This window comes from Pteropus vampyrus, unplaced genomic scaffold, assembly GCF_000151845.1.
Source record: "Pteropus vampyrus isolate Shadow unplaced genomic scaffold, Pvam_2.0 Scaffold471, whole genome shotgun sequence".
Classification (NCBI taxonomy): Eukaryota; Metazoa; Chordata; class Mammalia; order Chiroptera; family Pteropodidae; genus Pteropus; species Pteropus vampyrus.
Genome location: NW_011889252.1, coordinates 822,534 through 845,092, shown reverse-complemented (window position 1 = coordinate 845,092; position 22,559 = coordinate 822,534). Strand labels below are relative to the sequence as shown.

The 22,559-nt window shown below is 40.3% G+C and overlaps 1 protein-coding gene across 1 annotated transcript in view; it reads left to right on the top strand.

Moving 5' to 3' along the window:
- The first annotated feature begins 407 nt into the window (after positions 1-407).
- The window catches only part of SLC4A8 (solute carrier family 4 member 8), a 69,065-nt gene continuing 46,913 nt past the window's right edge, over positions 408-22,559 (top strand). Inside the window, 3 exon segments of the mRNA XM_023524544.1 lie at positions 408-630; positions 14,165-14,246; positions 22,395-22,559. Of these exon segments, the coding sequence (XP_023380312.1) occupies positions 586-630; positions 14,165-14,246; positions 22,395-22,559 (292 nt within the window). The 5' untranslated portion in view covers positions 408-585.

The window sequence follows — 22,559 nt, the reverse complement described above, 5'->3', positions numbered from 1 at the left end:
TTTAATGCTCTTTAATTTGGCCACTAGCTCGTTGATTATAACGAGTAACCGTAGAAGGTCCTTTCCCCTCATCCTCAATAATGTCTTCTGCAATCCCACGGGATGTTTCACCAGAATTTAGGAATTATCCAAGGAAAAAATAGAACAGGCAAAACGGGCAAAACCGGCACTTTCCCAGTTTTCAAGGATCAGGTGCAGCTGCAAATAGAAGCATGGGATTTTCAGTTTCTAGCAAAGCCGTTAGAAGGACCTTCAAGCCCAGGGGCCCCTGAAGGGAGGGAGGCGGTTTCCACGGCAACCGGGGCTCGTTGGGCCGTTCCCTCCTCCTCCTCGTGGTAGCCCAGGGTACCGCCGGACAGCGTCCTCTCGTGCTCCGCGCCCTGATTGGCCGCACAGGCCGCGCGCTGATTGGCTGCGGCGATTCCTCGCGGGACCGTGGCTATGAAGGCGGTGGCGGTTGATGGTTGACCGTTGGCTCCGGGGGTTGAGGTCGCCGCTCGGGCGATCCGCTCAGACCCTGCCAGAGTGTGTGTGCTGCTGACGCTCGGCCTGGTGCCCACGGGCGAGAACTAGCTCGGCTCCGCCATGCCGGCCGGGAGTAACGAGCCGGACAGCGTCCTCAGCTATCAGGTAGGGCCCCGCCTCCCGTCCCTCCTCATCCTCTGCCCACCCTCCTTCCTCAGCCCCCGAGCCCGGCTCTGCAGGCCACTCCCTGAGGGCGAGGGGAGGCCAGCCTGGGACACCAGGGGGCGCTCTGGGTGGTTGGGGATCGCGCGGGGCTGCGAGAGGATGACCTTGGGCCGAACCGGGGAGCTGGCAGATCACTGCCGCATCCCTTGCGCGGCCAGTGGTGACCTCTGTTCTCCTGGGATCCTCCCTGTTGGGAATGAGGCTAGCTTCTGGCCTCGCTGTGTCCTGCCGTAATGTGGGAGAACTGGTAGCCAGAGATCTTGCTCTGGTGGGGCAGATCTCTTTGTTTTTATTTCTGGGATTTCAGGTTCTTCAATCGCTCCGAGGAAGAGCTGGAAAGATTGGAGGCTGGGACCAAACCCTGTCGGTGTGTCCAGTTATTTTACTCCTTCCACCCCACTGCACAGACACTGACAGATTTTGGGTAGGGAAGCAGAAATGGGCTGGAGATGTGTCGAGGGGTCAAGAACAAGTATTTATTTAAGGGAATGAGGAAATTAGGTTTAAGTAACTGATAACCCAACTGTTGCGGTGGCTAATGTAAGGAAAAATGTTCGACTAGGTGTCAGTCTGTAGGTTCAAATCTAAATCTACCTCACACAGGCATTGTAACCTTGAGTAAGTCACTTGCCTCTTTGAACCTCAGATCCCCATCTAGTAAAATGGGAATGATAATATCTGCTTCCCTTATCTCACGGGGTTGGTTTGAGAATGAGGTGCTGTTTGTGAAAGGGCTTTGTCAAATGTTATTGTGTGACAACCAGTAAGTGAGTGGTAGCTCATTGAATTCTCTACTTCCTCTTTCCTGTGCAATCAGGTGATATAGTTACTCCTTTGGAAAGAGGGATTAAAGCGGGGGTCAAGCCTGAAGTGGAGGGCTGTGAAGAGAATGATGGACCTCCTCTAGAAGGATGATGGGTCTTGGAAACAAGTGCTATATTGACATCAGGGATGGTTTCTGTAAGGAGACGGAAAACACTGAGTTTATAGCAAAATGAGTATCAGACACTAACTCTCTCCTTTACTTCCTGATAATAGTTTGCTATAAGAAGATCTGTAATTCCTTCTTTGCTTGCTCCATCAAAAAAGAACCATATCTAAGATTTTGGAAAATCTTTTGATATCTAATCCTTTTAAGGCCTACTAAGTATACTCTATGCTTGAGATACAATGATGAGCAAAAATAGGCAATGTTCTTGCCCCCTGGAGCTTCCCATCTAGTGGAGTGGGGAGAGAAATAACCATTTTGATTAAATAACCACACAAGTAAATATATTATTATAAACTGTGATGAATGCTTTGAAAGAAAGAGTGCTATGAGTGTGTATAACAGTGATTCCAGCCTTGGTCTCAGGGCCTTGGAGACGATGAGAACACCATATGCAAAAGTCCTGTGGCAGAAGGGGGCACATCTGTCTACAAGATCTAAAAGAGGGCCAGCATGACTGGAGTCATGGAGAGTAAATGAGCGGAATGGTGTGAGATGTACTCTGGTGTCAAAACATGTAGGGCCATTGTATCCCTTGCTGAGGAAGTTGATATTCTCTGAGGAACAAGAGGAAGCCACTGAAGGGGTTTGAGCAGGGAGAGAAAGAAGAGAGAGCAGTAGAAAGAGAGAAAGAGAGCATGCCAGGGAGAGAAAGAGAGCCAATGAGATCATGATCAGATTTTCCTGCTGAAAAGATTTCTCTTGCTGCAGTGGGGAGAACAGGCTGGAATGAATGTGAGGAGACAGTGTCCTTAACATGCAGAATGTGTACAGGTTGTATTGTCAAGATCATCATAACCCTTAGGCTTCTATTAGTGCTCTGTGAAATTGATAATTCCTGAGTGCTTCTGGAGTAGAATAGAAAATGATTATCTCCTTTATATATGGTTCATGAAAATTTCATGGGTGGTGGGATGAGAAGAAAAGGAATAGAGTGAGAACAGGAAGACCTCATAAAGACTAAGTGAAATGATGGGCAAATGGGAACTTGGATGTAGGGAGGAAAAAACTGGGGCTGACTTGTGGGAGACACAGTCAACTGACTGAAAATTACCAGTTAAGCCTCCTATGTGCCAACTGGGCTGTGTGGAGGGGAGATGGACCTTGCAAGGTGAGGAGATTTTATAATTTGATGTAAACAGAGACTGAAGGCATCACATCTAAATATGTCTATGCTATTTTCTCTGGTTTCAACTACTGTACTACCTCCTAATGGTTTCCTCTGCCTTCTCTCTTGCTTTCCACTTTAAACATGGCAGCTAGAGAGAACTTTTAAAAACACAAATCAGATTATTTCATATCCTATTTTGAAACCCTTCAGTAGCTTCCCAGTGCCTTTTAAAATAAAATTCAAACTCCTTATCATGGCCTACTGAGCTTTAAAGTGATCAGGGCCTTGCCCACTCTCCCTGAGTGTCTCTCCTCCACTCTCACCATACATTCCTATACTGGCTTTCTGTTTCTTCAATATGGCAAGCTCCTTCATACTTCGGGACCTTTGTTCTTGTCTGTCCCTCTGCCTAAGATATTTTTCTACTTAGGCCTTCTCATGACTCAACTCAAATGTCACCTCCTCAGAGTGGCTTTCTTTGACCTCTACCCATAGTCACTCCCTTTCATTTGATCCTGTTTTGTTTTCTTAATAGCACAAACAATTTATCTGAAGTGTTCTTGTTCTGATTTTTTGTTTATTTTCAAATAGAAGCTTCACGAGAGCAGGAATTAAGTACAAAGTCTTTTCATCTAGCACAGTGTCTGGTATGAAATAGGTACTCAGTTGCATGAGTAAATAAATGATTCTCTCATATCCAAAACCAATGTGCCTCTCCTTAAGGAGCTCAAGGCCTTGTCAGGATTAGCCCAGGGCAACAGACAGCCACTGTTCGATCACACCAGCGCTTTCCTTTCTGTGCTATCATGTCTTTGCTCAGGTGGCCCAACTAGAAAATCTTTTTCCTGTTTTCCACCTAGACAATTCCATTTGAACCTTCAAGGTCTTGCTCCATATCACTATCAGAATTCCTCACTCTGTCTTCTCTGCTCATGACACCCTCCAAATTCTGTTACTTCTTCCACCCTTTACTTATGGAATATACATGTTCATCTCTGCTGCTAACCTGAGAGCTCCCTTTGATATTGTTTATGTAAGCTGACTTTCATTGGTGCTTGCTATGTGCCAGACACTATGTTAAGGGCTTCGATTCATTATCTCATCTAAGTCTCTCAATAACCCTGAGAGTTACATGCCCTTATTATCCCCATTTTCCAAATGAGGAAACCAAGATGTAGAGAGATTAAGTAACTTCTAATCGGTGACAGAGCTGCCCCTCTCCAAAGGATGTGCCCTCGATCACTCTGCATTACTATAGTTTGTGTCTTTGACTCCTAGACCAGTGTCTGGCTCAGAGTGAGCACTTGAGTGTTTGAGAAGATATGTGTGGCAAGATGTACAAAGGATATATTAGAGTGGGAAGAGACTGGTGTATAGCTGTAGATGAGAACAAAACCAGCTCAATATGTGTGTCATGGATTTAAGTTTCATGCAGTGCAATCCCTCTACTGGGTATTTACCCCAAAGACTTGAAAACTCATATCTGAAAACATATTTGCACACCGACATTCATAGTAGCATTTCATGATGGCCAGGACATGGAATCAACTGAAGTGTCCTACGATAAATGATTAGATAAAGAAGCTGTGGTACATAGGTACAATGTAGTATCACTCAGCCATAAGAAGAGATGAAATACTGCCACTTGCGACAAAATGGATAGACCTTGAGATAATCATGCTAAGCAAGATAAGCCAGACTGAAAGTTGAAAATCACATATCACTTACATGTGGGATATAAACCTAAAAGCAACAAATGAACAGGACAAACAGAGACTCACGGACATGGACAATAGACTAGTGGTTACCAGAGGGTAGGAGAGAGGGAGGAGAGAGGAGATAGACGGGGTAAAGTGGGTCAGATATGTGGTGACAGAAAGAAATCTAACTATGGAAGATGAACACACAGTGTAAATATATATATGTCTTACTGTTAAAGTGTACGGCTGAAACTTATTGGATTTTGTTAACCAATGTCACCATTAAAAAAATAATAATAAAATTAAAAAAAAGTTTCATGCTGTGACCTTTGACCAACTTCACTGTCCTTAGCAAGCATATCAAAGTTTTCTAATTAATGATTATCTATGTTTCTTACAATGTAGCCATAAATACTTTTGTTTTTAACAGCTGGAATGGCATGACAACTGAGATAAATATCAAACTGGTGATAGTATTGATTATAAACAATTTTCTATCACAAGACCACTAGGAGGTATGGCTCCTGGCATTGCATTCTTTGTCTCTATCCGGTCAGTCGTTAGTACCCGAGTTATACTGTAAAAAAAAGTACTGTAACAGAGCTTTGTTAGCAGAGAATAATCTGCACTGACTTCTGGGTCATATTTTCCTTTCTGACTCAATCTTCCTGGAAGTAAATTACCCTATAATATATTGTTATATTCTGTGGAGTTGCCTGCTTCGTTTTTCGATTTTAAGATGCCTTCTTATTATGGTGGCTATTACACCTTTGCCTCACTGTTGGACAACTGGAATGAAGGAGGCCAATCAGGAGGCTGTAGTTTCGGATGAACTAAGGGAGGCCTGCATTATTGACTTTTGATGAGACATCCAGAGGTAGTTACTGGAATTTTAGGAATAAATGAGCTCTTAAAGTGGGTAGTAATGGAGGAAGAAGATCAGAAAACTTTAGGGAGAGTTCCTAGTTTGGACTGGAACTGGGGACTGGAACTGGGGTCATCTTCGAAGTTCTCCTGATCAGCACTTTCAAAACCGAGCAGAAGGAAGTGCTGGAGGAGAAGGCTAGAGAGGTCAAAACCATCAGCACTTGAGCTAAGTGGTGCTGAGGCCTGCATGGAGATTCAGGAAAGGTAGAAGTGGCAGAGCGGGGAGCAAGCGAACTTGGATAATTACCAAGACTTTTATGTGAAACAGGCCTGCTCAGAATGGAAAATGTTGCAAAATCTTCAGAATAACAAACTCTGGTAAATGGGTGATAATTGGGAAGTGTGGCTAATGCGAAGAGAGTTACATTGCATGTCTTAAGGTGGGCCTGAGAAAACTCTAAGACAGAAGTTCCTGAAGGAGACCTGAATGCTCATTCCCAATGACTCTGGCATATGTTGGAGCTCAGTAAGTATTTGCTGAGTGAATGAATGAATGGCTCTGTAGAAAGCAGATTAACTTTTCCGATGTCAGCAGTACGTATTTGCTGAATGTTATTGAACAAAAGTTATCAACCATAGCAGTTTCTCCTCTCACTACATTGCAATGTATAATTCATACTCCTCCACCCTCTCCCAACACAGGCTAGGTGTTTTTTCTCTATGTGGGAATTGGCGAAGCTGTGAACATTCTCTTTATCTGGCTTTATCGATTTTACTGGGGAACTTCGGTAGGAGAAGTATGGGCTGTCCTGCCAAGCAGAGAATTGAAGTTGTCTAGGGGACATTTTGGGCTGCAAATTTATTTCCTGTAAATTTTGTAGATAAATTTGTGGATAATTTTTAGCTCATGGTTTGCCTTGGCAGTATAGATAGGGCTCTCAGTCAAGCCTGCCACAATAGTAACCAGGACACAGCAAAGCAACCATGTTTGTTCTAAATCTGCTGCTAGGTAACAGTAACAAATCTTAGATAATGGAGAGCTTAGAGTTTCCCGTAGGACAGTATCACCTTACTCAGGTCTTGGTAGTTAGGAAGCCATAATGTATGTATTAGTTTCTATTGTTGCCATAACAAATTATCACAAATTTTGTGGCTTAAAACAACACAAATTGATTATCTTACAGTTCTGTAGTTCAGAAATCCAACAACCTCTCACTGGACTAAAATCGAAGTGCTGGTGTTTCCTTCTGGAGGCTCTAGGAGAGAATCTGTTTCCTTGACTTCTTCAGCTTCCAGAGGCTGCCTGTATTCCTTGGCTTATAGTGCTCTAACTCTGTCTTCAAACCTAGCAAAAATGTGTCTCAGACCCTGCTTTTGGCATCACATCTCTTTCTCTGATTATTATTCTGTCTCCCTCTTCCACTTTCAGGGATCTTTGTGATTATATTGAACCCGCCAGATAATCCAGGATAATCTCTGTTTTAAATTCAGCTGATTAACAATTTTACTTCCATCTGGAACCTTATCGTGGGAGTCATTATTCCACCTACCATAATGTACTAACCAGTAATCTATACTGAACAGGAGTGACTCCAAGTGGGGTTCAATAAAAGAATCACCGAGAAACCAGAACCACTTTGAAATTTTAGGCCCCTAGCAGACTGCTTGGGTCAGAATAGGAAGTTTGTGGGTATTCAGGAACTCATGGTCACTAGAACATTTTTTTCTTGCAATAGGGTATCTGCATTGAGTGAGGAAGTCAAATTGAGGGCATTAGAGAGTTGGGGATCTGTGGATCAGATTCAGTGATGGAGTCTACAAGGGGCCAGAATTCACAGACTTTTCTGGATGAAGAAGAAGATGAAACTGAATGAGGTGGAGAACTATTGGAAGTCTGGTCAGTAAAGGGGCAGTTTGAAGTTCAAGGTTCTGGAGCATTAAGGATTTAAGAAGGTAATAATGTGGATCTTGAGCTGTTCTCACTGTGGACATTAATCTATGATTAGGTGACATGAGCTCTCTAAAATGACCAGGTTTTTTGCTTTTGGCAATATTAGAGTATAATGTTAATATAAAGAATAGAGACACTTGAGTTCTTCCTATCCCACTTAGCTCCTGTGATACGTTATTTATCTTTGATTTAGGACTATTGTGAGGATTAAGTGAGGTAATATATATAAAGCACAATGCTAGGCATATAGTAAGTGCTCAATATTTGTTCCTAATACTAATTACATTAACTCAATTGCTGATTAGAAATTCTAGAAGCCACTTCTATATTTGTTGATTTAAAATTATTAAATATATCAGAACTTAATAAATGCTTGATTCTTTTTTTTTTTTTTTTGGTCTGGGGAGGGAGTGGGTGAGAGGATGGAGGGGTGGGAGAGTGCTATTTACAATTGATGCAAACATTGGATCCTTAGTAAAAAAGATTAAAGGGGTCTTTAGAGGTAGAAAGTCTGAGAGTGACTGCAGGAAAAGAGGTGGGATTGAGTTTGGCAGGTCTATAACATAGGCCCAGCATGGAGCATCAGGGGAAGCATGTCAGGGAGAGAGCTCAAGGTGGGCTCCACACTGCTGTCTTCTTCCTCCCCTGCAGCCTCTGTGGCTGCTTCCAAGAGCAGGAGGCATTATGTAAGACTCAGCCCTGCCCCTGGCTTTTAATTTGTCCATTAACTGTAAGTGAGATTCTGGTCTGCTACTCAGCTGTAATTCATTCATTTTTCAAGGCTCATAACGATGCTTTCTCTCTCACTATGTGCCTTTCAGTTTCCATGTTTTCATGTGTGTTTAACCCCCTTAGTTCTTTTTATCTTGTTCTTGTGATAGGCAGCCAAATCAATTCACATTTATGTAGTGGGTCATTGTTAGTGAACTAGGAGGAAGTACAGAAAAGAGGAGATTTTGAAATGGGGCCTTTTCTCTAGTTCACCTTTCTTTCCTTCCCTCCCTCCTTTCCTTTTTCTCCTAAACTTATACAATGTGGCTTTATGATTCTAATCTTTTCTGAGTCATAGCTCCCCTGAGAATCTGACGAAAGTTATGGACTCTTTCCCAAGAAAAATATACACTGACACATAATCCTCTGAAGCCCATTCATAGGAACCCTAGAAATCCATGGTTAAGAAATCCTTTCTGAGCATGCGGAGAAAAAGGAATCCTCATACACTGCTGGTGGGACTGCAAATTGGTACAGCCACTATGGAAAACAGTCTGGAGGTTCCTCAAAAAACTAAGAATTGATCTACCATATGATCCAGCAATCCCTCTACTGTGTATTTACCCCAAAGACTTGAAAACCCATATCCAAAAAGATATTTGCACACCGATGTTCATAGCAGTATTTTTCACAGTGGCCAGGACATGGAAGCAACGAAGTGTCCTACGATAGAAGTTTGGCTAAAGAAGCTGTGGTACATATATACAATGGAATATTACTCAGCCATAAAAAGGGATGAAATACTGCCATTTGCGACAACATGGATGGACCTCGAGATAATTATGCTAAACGAAATAAGCCAGACAGAAAAAGTTGAAAATCACATAATATCACTTATATGTGGGATATAAACCTAAAAGCAACAAATGAGCAGAAGAAACAAGAGACTCGTGGACATGGACTATAGGCTAGTGGTTACCAGAAGACCATAGACTAGTGGTTACTAGTGGTGTGGGGGAGGTAGACGGAGTAAAGGGGTTCAAATACAGGGTTTAGGGTGAGGGTGAAGTGGGTAAAAGGAATCAAATATATGGTAGCTGAAGAAAACTGGACTTTGGGTGGTAAACGCACAATAGAATATACAGAGGTCAAATGATAATGTACACCTGAAAATTATATAGTTGTGTGAACCAATGTTACCCCAATAAACTTAATTAAAAATTAAAAATAATCCTCTTGGCCATAAATAATAATGGTATCAGAGGAAATAAAGCCAACTGATGGGGAAGCTGCAGCAAAGGAAAGCTGCCGCAAGCACAGACCGAGGCTGGTGAGACTTGATGTTCCTTTCTTTTCATTTTTGTGATTTTAAGCAGATTTTATGTATACTTAAAATTTATGGAACATCTCAAACATGTAACAAAGTAGAAAGACTTATAAAAATGAATCATTATGTGCACAATGACCTGGCTTCAACAATGAACACACAACCTGTATTATTTGATCTATGTCTCCCCCATTCTCTGAATCTCAGACATCACATTATTTCATCAGTAAAAACTTTAGTATGTATCATTAAAGATTAAGGACTCTTTTTTTTTAATGACATAACCGCCATATCACAATATTATTACTTAAAAATTAACAAATTCTTTATATTTTCAAATATTTATTTGGTTCAAATTTCTGTGAGTGCCTTATAATTTTTTCGAATAGTTGACTTACTTGAATCATGATCCAAACAAGGTCCACACATTCACATTTAAGCCTGACTTTTCAAGTGCTCTGGCTAATGATGTTTGACAGCGGCTTTGTTTTCTTTGGCAAGACAAAGAAAGTGGATGAACATTTATTCAGTGAATTTAGGCTGTGGTTAATCAATTTAAATTAAGGAAACAAACAACAAGTCAATTTTCTAACCTGAATTTTTCAGACAGTTGACCTTCCTTTTCATATTTTGCTTTTATAGTCTTAGAGTCAAAAATCATTCATCCTTTCTCCCCCACTTCATCCAGATTCCTCTGTGTTCTATGCCGTGTCAGGTGTCAGTGGACAGTACTAAGCATCATAATTAATTGGTCTCTGCCCTCTGGATATTACAAACCTGTGGGGAAACCAACTTGAAAAATTGTTCACATTTGTGTACATAGATACATATATATGAAGTTTTATGAGAAAATATGTGATCATGTGATTTAAATGAAGAGTTCAGAAAACTAATAAATATTATCAAAATTTATTGGCTACTTACCACATACTGGACATTGTACTAGGTGCTAGATACATAGTAGTGAACATATAGGCATGCAGGCTACTTACAATGGTAAACTACTGTATTAGACTCTGGGAGAACATGAAGATGAAAATATGTGGCTGCTGCTGTTAGAAAATTTATGATCTTACAGATAAGCCAGGTGAACAAATAAGTCTAAAATAAAAGCAGGGTTCTTCTACCTAAAAGTTATTCTTCAGAAAAGACCCTACTTTACAAGAGAGTATTTACAACTTAGATGGAAGTGAAACTGACATGCTCTGGAAAATTGACTCAAACCACCTATGGTGATGATGAGGACATTGATGTTAAAGATGTATTTGAAGACTTTGAATAACATTTATAAAATGTGAGATAAGTAATATTTTTAAGTTAATATATTATTTTGCATATTTGTAATCTTTAATTTTTTTACTATGTATTTTAATGTGCCACTAAGAGATAAGGATTCTTAAAAAAAATGAGCATAATACCACCTCAAAAGAAAAATAAGTTTCTTTAATATAATAAAAGGTCTGGCCAATATTCAAATTTCCAGTTGTCTCAAATGTCATAACTTTAGAAAAGTTATTAAAAAAATAAAGAATTATTTCAGTTAGTTTGTTCGAAGCAAGATTGTTGTGGTTGGTTTATTGTTTCTTTTTACCCATTGGTTTCACCTTCCTCTCTGTTTTTGTCTCTTTCTCTTCTTGCAATTATTTATTTTAAAAAAGGGGGTGGGGGAGGATTTATTCTATATAGTTTCCTACAGTCTGACCTTTGTTGATTGTATTCTCACAGTGTTGTTTTTCTGTGGAGCTCTGTTTCACTGTATTTTCAGTAAATTGGTATTTGGATTTAGAGGCTTGATCAGATTCAGGGACAATTTATTTGGTAAGATTACCTCATGGGTGATGATAACGTCTCCCATTAGGAGGCATATAATGTCTGGTTGTCTCTCTGTGACGTTTGTGAAAATCAATACAATCCATTTGGGATTGTAAAGAGCAATGTTTTAATTCTAACACTCCTTTCCATTTATTCTTTTTTATAATAAGAAACTTCCCTCATCTACTTTATGGTAATACTCTATGGTTACAATTTATATAAGAAAACCAGAGTAAATTTTTCCACTTTTCAAAATAATGAGTTGGTTTATTAGCATTATCTTCCAATGGTGACCAAATAGTTAATTTTTAAACTGACACTGTGAACTTAGGGATTTTAACATATTTAATATGTTCAATCTGTTGCAGTTATTACCCTTATTGATGCTCAAATTGCCCTATTTGGCAAAAGACCTCTTTCAGTTGGCTCCTGAGTTCCTTTGACACAACCTTAGCTGTCTTTGAGTTCCTTTCAGTAGAAAATGGTACTTTAAGAGACCACAATCTAGGTGCTAATGATACTTGTTGCTACTGGCTGATTATTTTTTCTAAGCTTTTTGAATGGACAGAGATAGAAAAATATACATTTATAAATTTTAAAACATTTACAGATAAAAATAATATATTCTTGCTGATATTTCCAACTCAGATTTAGGACTGCATGGTTTTTACTTCTTTCTTACAACTGTATCTCCTCTCACCCCTGCTGAGAATTCCAGTTCTCAATCACATTGAGTGTGACAAAAGTTCACATAATTATTGTTTATTTTATCTCACAATACACAACCGTCTCAGAAGAATAAAACCGACAGACAATCAACAGGATGATAACTAAAAAGCAGTTTAAGATCTTCTTTAATTCCTTTTGTCCTTAGGATATGTGCCACTAAATCAGTTTATCATGTTTTAAAATTACTATAAATAATTTCTCTTGGAGTAGTTATACCATCAATTTGGCATTTCTTTTCATTTTGTTTTTGATTTCTAGGAATTGCTTTAAAAATTTTAAATTTTGTTTTTAAGTTACATAAAATATTTACAAAATAAGGTATATTCCAAGAAGTTTAGTTTCTATCTTTATCTCCTTTCCCCTATGTCCTTCCTCCTTTATAGATGACTATTTAAAAACATCTTTTATGACTTATTCTTCCTTTATGTTTTTAAGTATAAGCAGATGCTTATGTTCTAATACTCTTTCTTAGATAAAAGTTAGCAAATAATACAGTTTTCTCCACTTTGCTTTTTAAACTTAGTATTATATCTTAGAGATTATCCCATGGTAGTAATAATATGGAATTTTAAATATGTCTGTAAAACGAAATCCATAAATAAAATACTATAAGTAAATATTTGAGTATTTCATCTATTTCTCTAAAAGTTTGTTTATTCAAGTTGCCCTCAAAACCTTATTTTTTGAATCTTCTGATTGAGAAAATGGATTGTTTTATGTTCAGTTTGCCTTATTTGGAGGCATAGATTTAAATTATGTAAAATTACAAAATAGTAAAATTGGAACAGTAAGCTTAAGTTTGAGCAGGATCTGGAAAGATGGTAAGGATTTGGTGTCCTGGAGGGTGGGGAAGGGGACTGGTAAGTGACCAGGCAGTGTGAGCACAAGCATGGAGGAACATGCATGGTAGGAACATGCCTGGCTGTGGCTATATGGTTGGTAAGGAAATAGACTAGTGGGAAAATCAGCTAAGACATTTTTTGAAATAATTCAGGGTCTGGCGAAGGTCTTGATAAGGTAAGTGCCATTATATTCATTCTTCTAACAAAGGTTTATTGAGCACTTACTATGTGAAAAGTCTGTGTAGAGTGCTGGGTAAAGTCTGTGTAACTGTGGTGAGGAAGACAGATATGGTTCCTCCCCTAAGGAGCAGAGCATCCCATTACTAAGCAGAAGTATAGTATGCTATGAGGGCATAAAAACGGGGGAACCTAGCTTAGTTCAGAGGAAGGACAGTCGGGAGGGCTTCCAAGGAAGTGCATTTAGGCTGACATCTATGGGATGATGAATAAGTACTAGCTGCTGGTGGTAGAGGTGGGGGTAGCTGGCAGAGGGCAGAAGAAGCAGCTTTGAGGGAAGGAAGTTGATGTGGTTCTAGAACTGAAAAAAATGTCCAGTGTGACTGAAAGTGTTGGAGAATATGGGATCGAGTAGATGTGTGATGAGACTGAATTTGAAGGAAATTACAAAGGAGGTCTTGATAAGAAAAGGCAACTGTTTTCCTGAGGGCATGTAATAGGCAGTAAATACATATAGAATGGATGAATAAAAAAGTGTGAAATTTCAGATGTGGACTAAGAAATGATGGTGCCATAGCTAAAAGTAAGTAAGTGAGTACAGGCTACTAGTTTTGGAAGGAATATTAGTTTGGTTTTAGACACATGGCTCTTGAGGTGCGGCATCCCAGTGGTTCGTCAAATACTGAGCCACACCATTTCAGGCTGCTGTTGAAATTGTAAGACTCAAGAAAGGGAAACAAAAGGTAGAGTGCTATTTCTTGGAGATTAATGGCTGGAGAAAGATGAGCCTTAGTATGAGACAGAGGATGTATGGTCAGAGGAGTAGGTTGGAGAATTTCAAGGTCAGAGTGGTAAACAGGACCAGTTTACACCAAATGAGACAATGTGGTCAACACTACTTAAAAAATACTTGTGTTATACAGATGTATAAGTGGAGTGCAGAGGTAGAAAAGGCATGAGATCTGCAATCACAAGACCTGGGCTCAGTTCTAGCTCAGCCTTTTACCATACTTGTGACTGTGGGCAATAATTCCTTACCATTTCCTAGTCTTGGGCTGCTCATTTATAAAAATGAGAAAGAGAATGGCTGCCATATTTGCATCTGAAAGTTATTGTGAGTTTCAAATTAAAAATATGCATAAACCATTGTGTTTGTTTCCCCAAGCATTGCATAAAGGATCTGGATATACACGGTACTTAACTGAATGTTTGGATGAATATAGGGGTATTACTATAACTACTTATTTATGTTTCAACAGAGACCAGATGAAGAAGCTGTGGTGGATCAGGGTGGGACCAGTACAATTCTCAACATTCACTATGAGAAAGAAGAGTTGGAAGGTAAGAACTGCTATTCTATGTAATGGGGAAAGTTAGTGAAGGGCAGCTTGGTGTGGGAGGAGCAGCTTTGTCATCAGGGGACCTGGGTTTGAGTCCTAGCTCTCTTTCACTAGTTGTTAAGACCTTGGGAGAAAACCACTTAATTTCCCTTAGCCTCAGTTTCCTTGTCTGTTAAATAAAGGTAGGGATGATAATACCTATCTTACTATTAGGTTCTAATAGACAGCTTGTGAGACAGTGCTTTGAGCACTGTAAAGTCCACTATAACTATTACTAAATGACTTATCCCTTGAGAATGTGAAGTATACAGATCAGTTTATTGATTCTTGATAACTGATTAGAAATATAAATATATACAAAATTTTAAAAGAAAAAATACAAATAACTTTTAAAACTCAGTTTTGCTTTAAAACCCTGTTTTTTTTGTACCCCATTTCCAATGTTGGTTCTTCTCTTCTAACTATATGCATTTCTGCCTGATACTTTTTTCTAAACAAGGAAAGGGAAAACACATACACATCTATAACATATTCTTTAAGAGGTCACAGAACAGAGTTGTATAAAAACTCAGCTAAAGTGGACAGGAAGAAAAAGGCATTTTTATTGGCCCACTCTGTCTAGTTTACCTTATTAAGGCTCTTTTTCCCTTTCTTTTCTGCCTCACCCCTGCTTCCTTCATAACCATTGTGTGGTGTCCTGCTTCCCTTTTTCCCATGGGGCCTAGTTTCCTGGTAAGTGGTGATGACCAGTCTTATTAGAGAAAGGCTCATGTCTAGTACAGCTTTAACGAGAACCCACATTTGGCTCAAAAGCCTTTGCGAGCTCTCTGCAGCATCCCCTGCAATGTTGAAGGCTATGATACAGCAACTTTCTAATGACTAGGACAGCATGTGAAATAGTCTCTCTGTACTACTTGTTCCCGTGACTTTTTTTTCATCAAAGTTGTATAATCCCCAGAGAAAACTTGTCCTTTGGATGGAGAGAGCGAAAGCTGTGGAGGCTGACTCAGCTTCTGGGTCTGTTACCATGAGAACTTATGTGGGTGGCTCTGTGGAGGTCAGTGGAGTTCGAATATATCAAGGTCAAGTTTTCCAAGTTATTTTAACCAGAAGGAAGAAGAACCAATGTGAATTTCAGCAACTGGGAAAAAGTAGGAGAAGGAAAGGGCGTGGGAGTGGGAAACTTACATTTGTTGAATGCCCCTTACGTGTTAGGCATTTGATTAGGGCCTTCGTGCAAGTCGTCTTTTTTTATCTTCATAGCAACAAAGACAGGTAAGTTTTATCCCTATTTTACATGTGGGGAAACTGCTCACGGTCATGTAGTCAAGTGGCAGGAGAGGCAGGAGAGACTGGGACGGAAGTCTGCTCTTTCCACTCTACCACAGTGCCTGCAAGTGAGGACAGTATCCAGCATTAACCACCAACCTCAACATCTTGTTCTATTGTATATAAACATTTTTATGTATTGCCTCACCCTCCTTCTGCCCTGATAATCCTGTTGCCATTCTACCCTCTCATTGCTTTGTGGGGGCAATGCTGCTTTCAATTTAGTTATTGGGGCCCACTAGACCTTTGTCCTCAGCAAGGAGGTAACCATTTATGGACATTCTTATGTACTTGGAAGTAGAATAATAAACTTGGGCAAACTCTCTTGAACCCTGAGGACTATGTTCCATCCATAGAGATCAGCTGAGTAATTGGCAGTAAGAGCAGCTTGTTGTGATGATATCACCTATTTGTTATGTGCTCTCCATTTTTCCATAAAAGAAAGCCATCTATGATGATGTCATTACGAGGGGATAGTGTGTTGGGAAATGGTCCTTTATACATAGACCTTTTTGAAAACTAGAAGCTTATTTATGGTAGTACTATTAACAAAAAGCACTCCAGGCAATTGGAGGACAAATGGTGCCCATTCCTCAGGCCTGATGTGTCACTTGAGCTGCTCTAGTGAGAAGAGGGATTTGCTTTAGGGTTGGACATGCTGTGGGCTCCACCCTGACTCACTCTGAAGGCAGCCTAGGACTCAGTTAGGCTGCGCTCAGGGTGGCCTTGTTTCTTCAGGTGTGGGATGAAATCAATCACACTTTGATGGGAGACAAGTAAATTACATTCTGATTTGATGTGTATGCCATGATACAAGGTTGTGTGGCTGCAGATAAATCCTTGGGTCTTTCTTCCCCTTTATTCCATACCCTCTACCTCACATGACATAAACCATTTCCTAACCCATTTTCAGAACTACTCTGATATTTAGTCTCTGGACATTGTGAGAGACTTTTGTAAATGTGGTTTTTTGTTTTTTTTTTTGGCATAAGTTAATTCCATCAGTAGAATATAGTGCATTAAAGCATGACGTTGCTTCTTTTATTCTTTTATATGTGAGAAGAGTCAAAAGCAAACATTAGAACAGATTTCTAAAAGTAAACTCATGAAGAGTAATTGTCCATGATGTGTTTCAGGGGACTCTCCTCATCCCAGAGGAATGCGGAGCAGTTGCTTTAGTTAGAGGAATGGATTTTTACATTTTCCCTGGCAGATCATTATTCTTGATTAACTAGATTTATGAATCCTAGAGTAAGGTTAGTGCCTTCTAATAAGTTTTTAGCAAATGTGTAAGAGCCATTTGGTCATATTTATAAGTTAAAAAAAAAAAAGCTTGCATCTGTTCCATATGTTAGATTCCCCCTGTGGTTATTGATTTTGAGTCAACATCTATCCCAGGGGAATGGAACACCCTTTTGTATGTGCTAATGAGTTCTGTCAACACACTTGGTAAACAGTATGTATGGAATGGTTGGCCCAATCTACATCTTTAAGGTGGGTCCCACCTGTGATTTCAGTCCCAGTTTGATTATGATGATTGCTCTCTGTATGTGTATACATACTTATTTTAAAAAATATACACTAAAGTTACATCTTTCTCATAGGCTTTGCTAAATGAATACTTGCCTTTGCAAACAGCCCCCAAAGAGTAGATTTGACAATGACTGGGAAAAAGAATGGAGAATAAGATAGGAAGGAGGTGAGATTTGACTGAATTGATTGGTAGATGAGGAAGATGAAGGCTGTGGGTACAAGAGCAGTTGAATGGCTGGCAAAGTAACCAGATGATCAGTTTAGTAAAGTCACCAGACTGCCAGGATCCAGTTATATGGACTGGGTTTTATTGGTAATATATTCATTTCCTAGTGTCCATTTGTTTGTCATCTTTTCTGCTGATTTCAGTAGAAAATTCAGGTTTCTGCTTCAGAGCCCCCAGCCCAGAACCTGATGCCTTATTTTCTGATAGATACTCGGTCCTACTTAGCTATGACCTGCCAGGGCTTGTTTTCATTTCTGCCTATCTCGCTGCTGTTTTCAAAAGACAGGCGTGGTTGGCTAATGTTTGTGAGAACTGATTAGACTCTTCCTTCTCTAAGATTTTAGTTTTACCTTACATCCTACAAATCCATCAAAGGCATCTGTAGGATGTCTTCCCCATTATGCCTCAGGCTTGCCTGGTGGAATTTAAATATCAAACAAAACCATACATTATTTACTCGACAAGTATTAACTGAGCTTCTTTTATGGTCTCTTTTTGCATCAGTAAGTAAGGATAGTGAGAACAATTGAACCATTGTGATTTCTCCAGAGAATGCCCTAGGCTGAGACTTTCCTAGGTTTCGAACATTAGAACCTGGACTAGCCACCATCTAGACAAGACCTGAGAAGTCATTTGGTCCATCCTCCTTGTGTTATTTTAGTAGTGTCAGTGGGTAAATTAACCAAGAAAGATGCAATAACACAGGTTCTAATGCCTAATCACTGTATTTTCAACTTCTCTTTAGAATGTAGTTAAAATTAAATCATATTAGCAGTATACCAGCACAAGCCCAGTGGAGGTACTTGGAATGTGTTTAAGGAAAAGTGGAGGTCTTAGCCTGGCCAGTAACCTTCTGGGGGCTTTGCTGGAAAGAGGAAGCACATTGTCGAGATGGCTCTATTGAAGGACTGAGAGTTATCCCTCAGACTGTTCTTCACTTAAGTCTACTCTACCTAGACACATCTGATTTTACAGCAGGTAGGACACTATTATAGGGGCTGGTTGAAGTGATTCTCTAGGATATAATTATGCTTTTTATGGCCCACGTGTTCTTCATGATCTGCCCTGTCTGTCTCTCTAAACTTTTCACTCTTCTCTTCTTTCCTCTTTCACTTTATTCTGGCCCTACTAGCTGTCCTTTTGCCTTGGAACCAGCCCTGCCCATTGCTATTGTATGGCCTGTGCACTTGATCTTCTCTCTCCCTGGAGTACTCTCCTCCCAGATCTTTTCATGGCCTCTCCTCATTACTCAGATGTCCCTTCTAATCATATAGTTAAAGTCTCCCTTCTTCATCCTACCCGCCACCACAGACATTCTAGCACTTTGGTATATTTCAGTCATGATAATTATCAATATTTGAGATAAGATGTTTTTGTTTTTATGATGTCTGTCTTCCCCAACTAGAGTATGTGTCTTGAAGACAGGGATTTTGTTCTGTTCACTACTGTATCCCCAGGCCATGGGACAGGAGCTGGCGCAATTAGGTGACACGAGCCTAGGTTGATCTCAGTGATGTGCTATGGGGACTTAATTAACATACTATAGTTGACTATTATTAGTTAACAAATGCTATTATATTTAAGATAATATTCAATTTAGTCATTTTCACACTTTATAGTTTTCACTGATAATGTCAGAGGTCTGGAATCCCACATCTTAGCAAATGACCTCTTCTGGTTCTCTATTTCTGTTTTAATGAAGTTGCAAGATGAATACATTATGGTTAGAGATCTTCCTCTCAAAAATATCCTGAGATGTGCACAAGTCAATATAAGACTGGTTTTAAGAAGGAAGAATGTAAAAGGTATAATTCTACCAGATAATGCAAGACATAAACATTTTGTCCATCTGTCTGTCAACGCTCTAACAAATTTCTGATCATCTCCTCTAACCTTCACTGTTTCTTTTTTATTTTACTTTGTCACTTTGGAATTTGGAAGTCAGGGCAGGACAAAGCAAAGGAAGGAGAAATAGAGAAAGGGGTGCTAGGGCAGTACGCCAAGGCACTTTAACCCCACTTGGAAGTTGAGAGCGCTATCAGGGACTCCTCAAAGAAACTGAACACAGTCTTAGGAAACCCCATTGCTGGGAAAAGAAGATGATGAAGAGTTGGTAACTTTTTCCATAAAGTTCTCTTACCTAGGAAGTCTTCCTGGATTAAACTTTCAATTCTCAGGTTTGCTAGGACCTTCTCAATCCTCTTATGTCCTGGTAAGTATTTCATCCACCCTAAAAACATTCACTTTGGTTGCTCATTCCTTTTGTGGCCTTCTTCAGATTAGAGGCCTTCTTAGGTTAGATTGTTTTCTCCTGAGGAGGTCTTAAAGGGTTATGTTTCTTGTGGAGGCACATAGGAGATATTCTATTTTATGAATATTTGTGGAGGGATGATCATGTATAAGACTACCATGCTTCGTTATGTGAGGGATTCCAAGAGGAAGATGGTCTGACCTGGGACCTTGAAGAGCTTGCAGATGAATAGTGGGAGGCAAGACTGATAGATGCTTAACTTTAATGCAAGACATAATAAGTGCATAAGAGAATGCCTGACAAGGACGCTGAGGAATTAGAGGAAGGAGGTAGCACATCCGATCAGGAGATCAGAAGTAATACTGAGAAGGAAGGTGCATTTGCAATGAATCTTGAAGCAGTGAGCCAAGTCGGTGTTTGAGGAATAGCAGTTTGGTTCAGGTAGAAGAAAGAGGTGAATCGATGGTGGGTGCAGTAGCTGAGGCTGTGAAGGGACAGAGTCAAAACCAGGCCATTCTGTTGCTGCAGTATGTCTCTCGATTTCTTTGCCCCTAGAATGTTTATTCGATGTGAGCCTGTGTGGGATTTCTATTTTTATCTCTCTTGAGCTGATTTCTCTGTTCTTTTAGAGGTTTTCCCCTTTACTTTCCTATTGAATGTATAATTTGTCCTGGAGGAAGAAAAGACTAGAAAGCAGGATGAGGCCCCAGCATGCTGGAGCATGAAGGGTCCTGACTATGTAGGAGTTAGCCATGATCAGAGTAGTGCCTCGGGGGGATTGGTTTGTAGGATTGAATTGGTGTGGGAGACGGAAGGAGGCCCCTGCTATCCTCAAAGTGGTAGGAGAGAAAGGCTTGACATCCCTAATCTATAGGATGTAGCACTGAGGGGCAAGGGATAGAGGTGGAACTAAGGTATCTCTGAGGTTTCAAGCCTGGAAAGTTGAGAGAATGGTGATGCCATGGACAGAAACATGGAGGAAATGAGCATGAGCCTGACTTGAGATGGAGGATGGTGAGTTTGCTTTGGGACACATTGAATCACTTTAGATAAAGATTTGGGAGTCATTTGTAGAAGTGAATTTTGAAATCAGGACAGCAAATATCACTAAAAACAGAGAAAAAAGGGATCAAAGAGGGAAACCCAGGGAGCTTTCTTTTGGTGGATTGCGGAAGGGATAGAGAAACACAGTCAGAAGAGGACAAGCGAGCCAGGGAGAGCAGTGGGACAGGAGCTGAGGGCGCCCAGACAACCAAGGGGAGGAAGTGGTCAAAGGATTTGGATACTGCCTGGAACGTAGTAGGCTCTTAAAGTCTTTTGAATTGAACTGAGAGAGATGTAAGATGATGGAGATCTGGTGGTAGAAATTAGATGGTCTTGTGTCCCTAATGAGGGCAGTTTCAGTGGAAAATGGCCACATGCAGAGGTTATGGAACAAGGAGATGGTAAGGAAAGGGAGCTAGGTTGGTAGACTATTCTTGAAAGTGGTTTGATGGAGAAAGGAAGAGGATGAGGCAGAAACTTGGGAGAGTTTAACTGCACTGGGAAATTTTCTTTCTAGAATAAGAGACTTGAGCGTGTGTCTGTAGTCAGGAGAAACTGGTGGAAAGGATGGATGGGAAGGAGAGACCAAGGATAACAGCAGCGGGAGACAATGTTCATTAGCCTGGCAAAGAGAAGAAGCTGGGGCAGGAAAGTGAGCTGGGCTGAGATGGAGGAGCTCACATGAGAGCCTGAGTCTTCTCATTAGAACATGAAGCGAGATAACCTGCTCAGAGGGAAGATCTGTGCAGAAGGTTGTGGATTTGAAGACAGTGACTAAAAATTGGAACAGCTCTTGTGGTAGAAGATGTGGGGAGTCAGCCTGAGATCTAGAGTGCTGAGCATCAGTAACTGGGCAGAAATGGGGGAAGATCAAGGCTCTGTGTGTCGGGGGTTGTAGCACCTGGAAGCTTCTCATTTTGGCTTGGCAGGAAGGCAAGTGAAGCCAGGTGGAGGTGAGAGAGGCCTGCAAATCATGAACAGAACAAAATATGATTTACAGAAAGAATGATGGAGTAGGAAAGGAGAAACTAGAAAGGAACACTGTTGGGTTATTTTTTCATGTTCCTCTCTTTTTGTACAATATTTAATATCTTCCTGTAACCCCAGCCTATGCGCCTTCTGATTTGTAGTCAGTCTCTCACTGCTATTCTATATTGTATAGAATACAATGTACAGTGCAGGAAAAAAAATAATGGAAACTGATCCTAGAATGTATTGGCTGCTAAAACTTATTCAAGGCATTGTGTTAAGCATTTTACATATATTGTCTTAAATTTACTGCTCACGAACCCCACTAAGTTTAAATAATAAGCTTTTAGTACTCCTTTTTAAAGACAGTCACAGAGAGATTCGATAACTTGTTCAGGGTCATAAGGCTAGTGAATGATGCAGTCAAGCTTTGGACCCAGGCAGGTTGACCTGAGCACTTAACCACTTTTCTAAACTGCCTCCCTGCCAAGACTTGCTGCAGTTGTCACAGAGTGACTATATTGCTTTTTAACAATTGATCAAATTGTCATTGTAATAACAACTAGCATTTGTATTGGCCTTTAATGTTCATGCACATTATTTCCTTTGATCTTAACAACACTCCTGTGAGGTTTGCAGACATGTGCAAGACGAAAGAGACCTTCGGCTCCAAGATCCCTATATTCTTAGTCCTGGAAATCTTTGAACTTTTATAATTACAGAGTTGTGGCCAGCTGAAAGTTGTAATTTTTTTCCCCCTGCTTTAGTTCTCTCTACTACCTTCCGCTTCTTTTCAGGTCATAGAACTCTGTATGTAGGGGTTCGGATGCCACTGGGCCGGCAGAGTCATCGGCACCACCGAACCCATGGCCAGAAGCACCGGAGACGAGGCCGGGGAAAAGGAGCCAGCCAAGGGGAGGAAGGCCCGGAGGCCCTGGCCCACGGTAACAACCTTGGGAGAG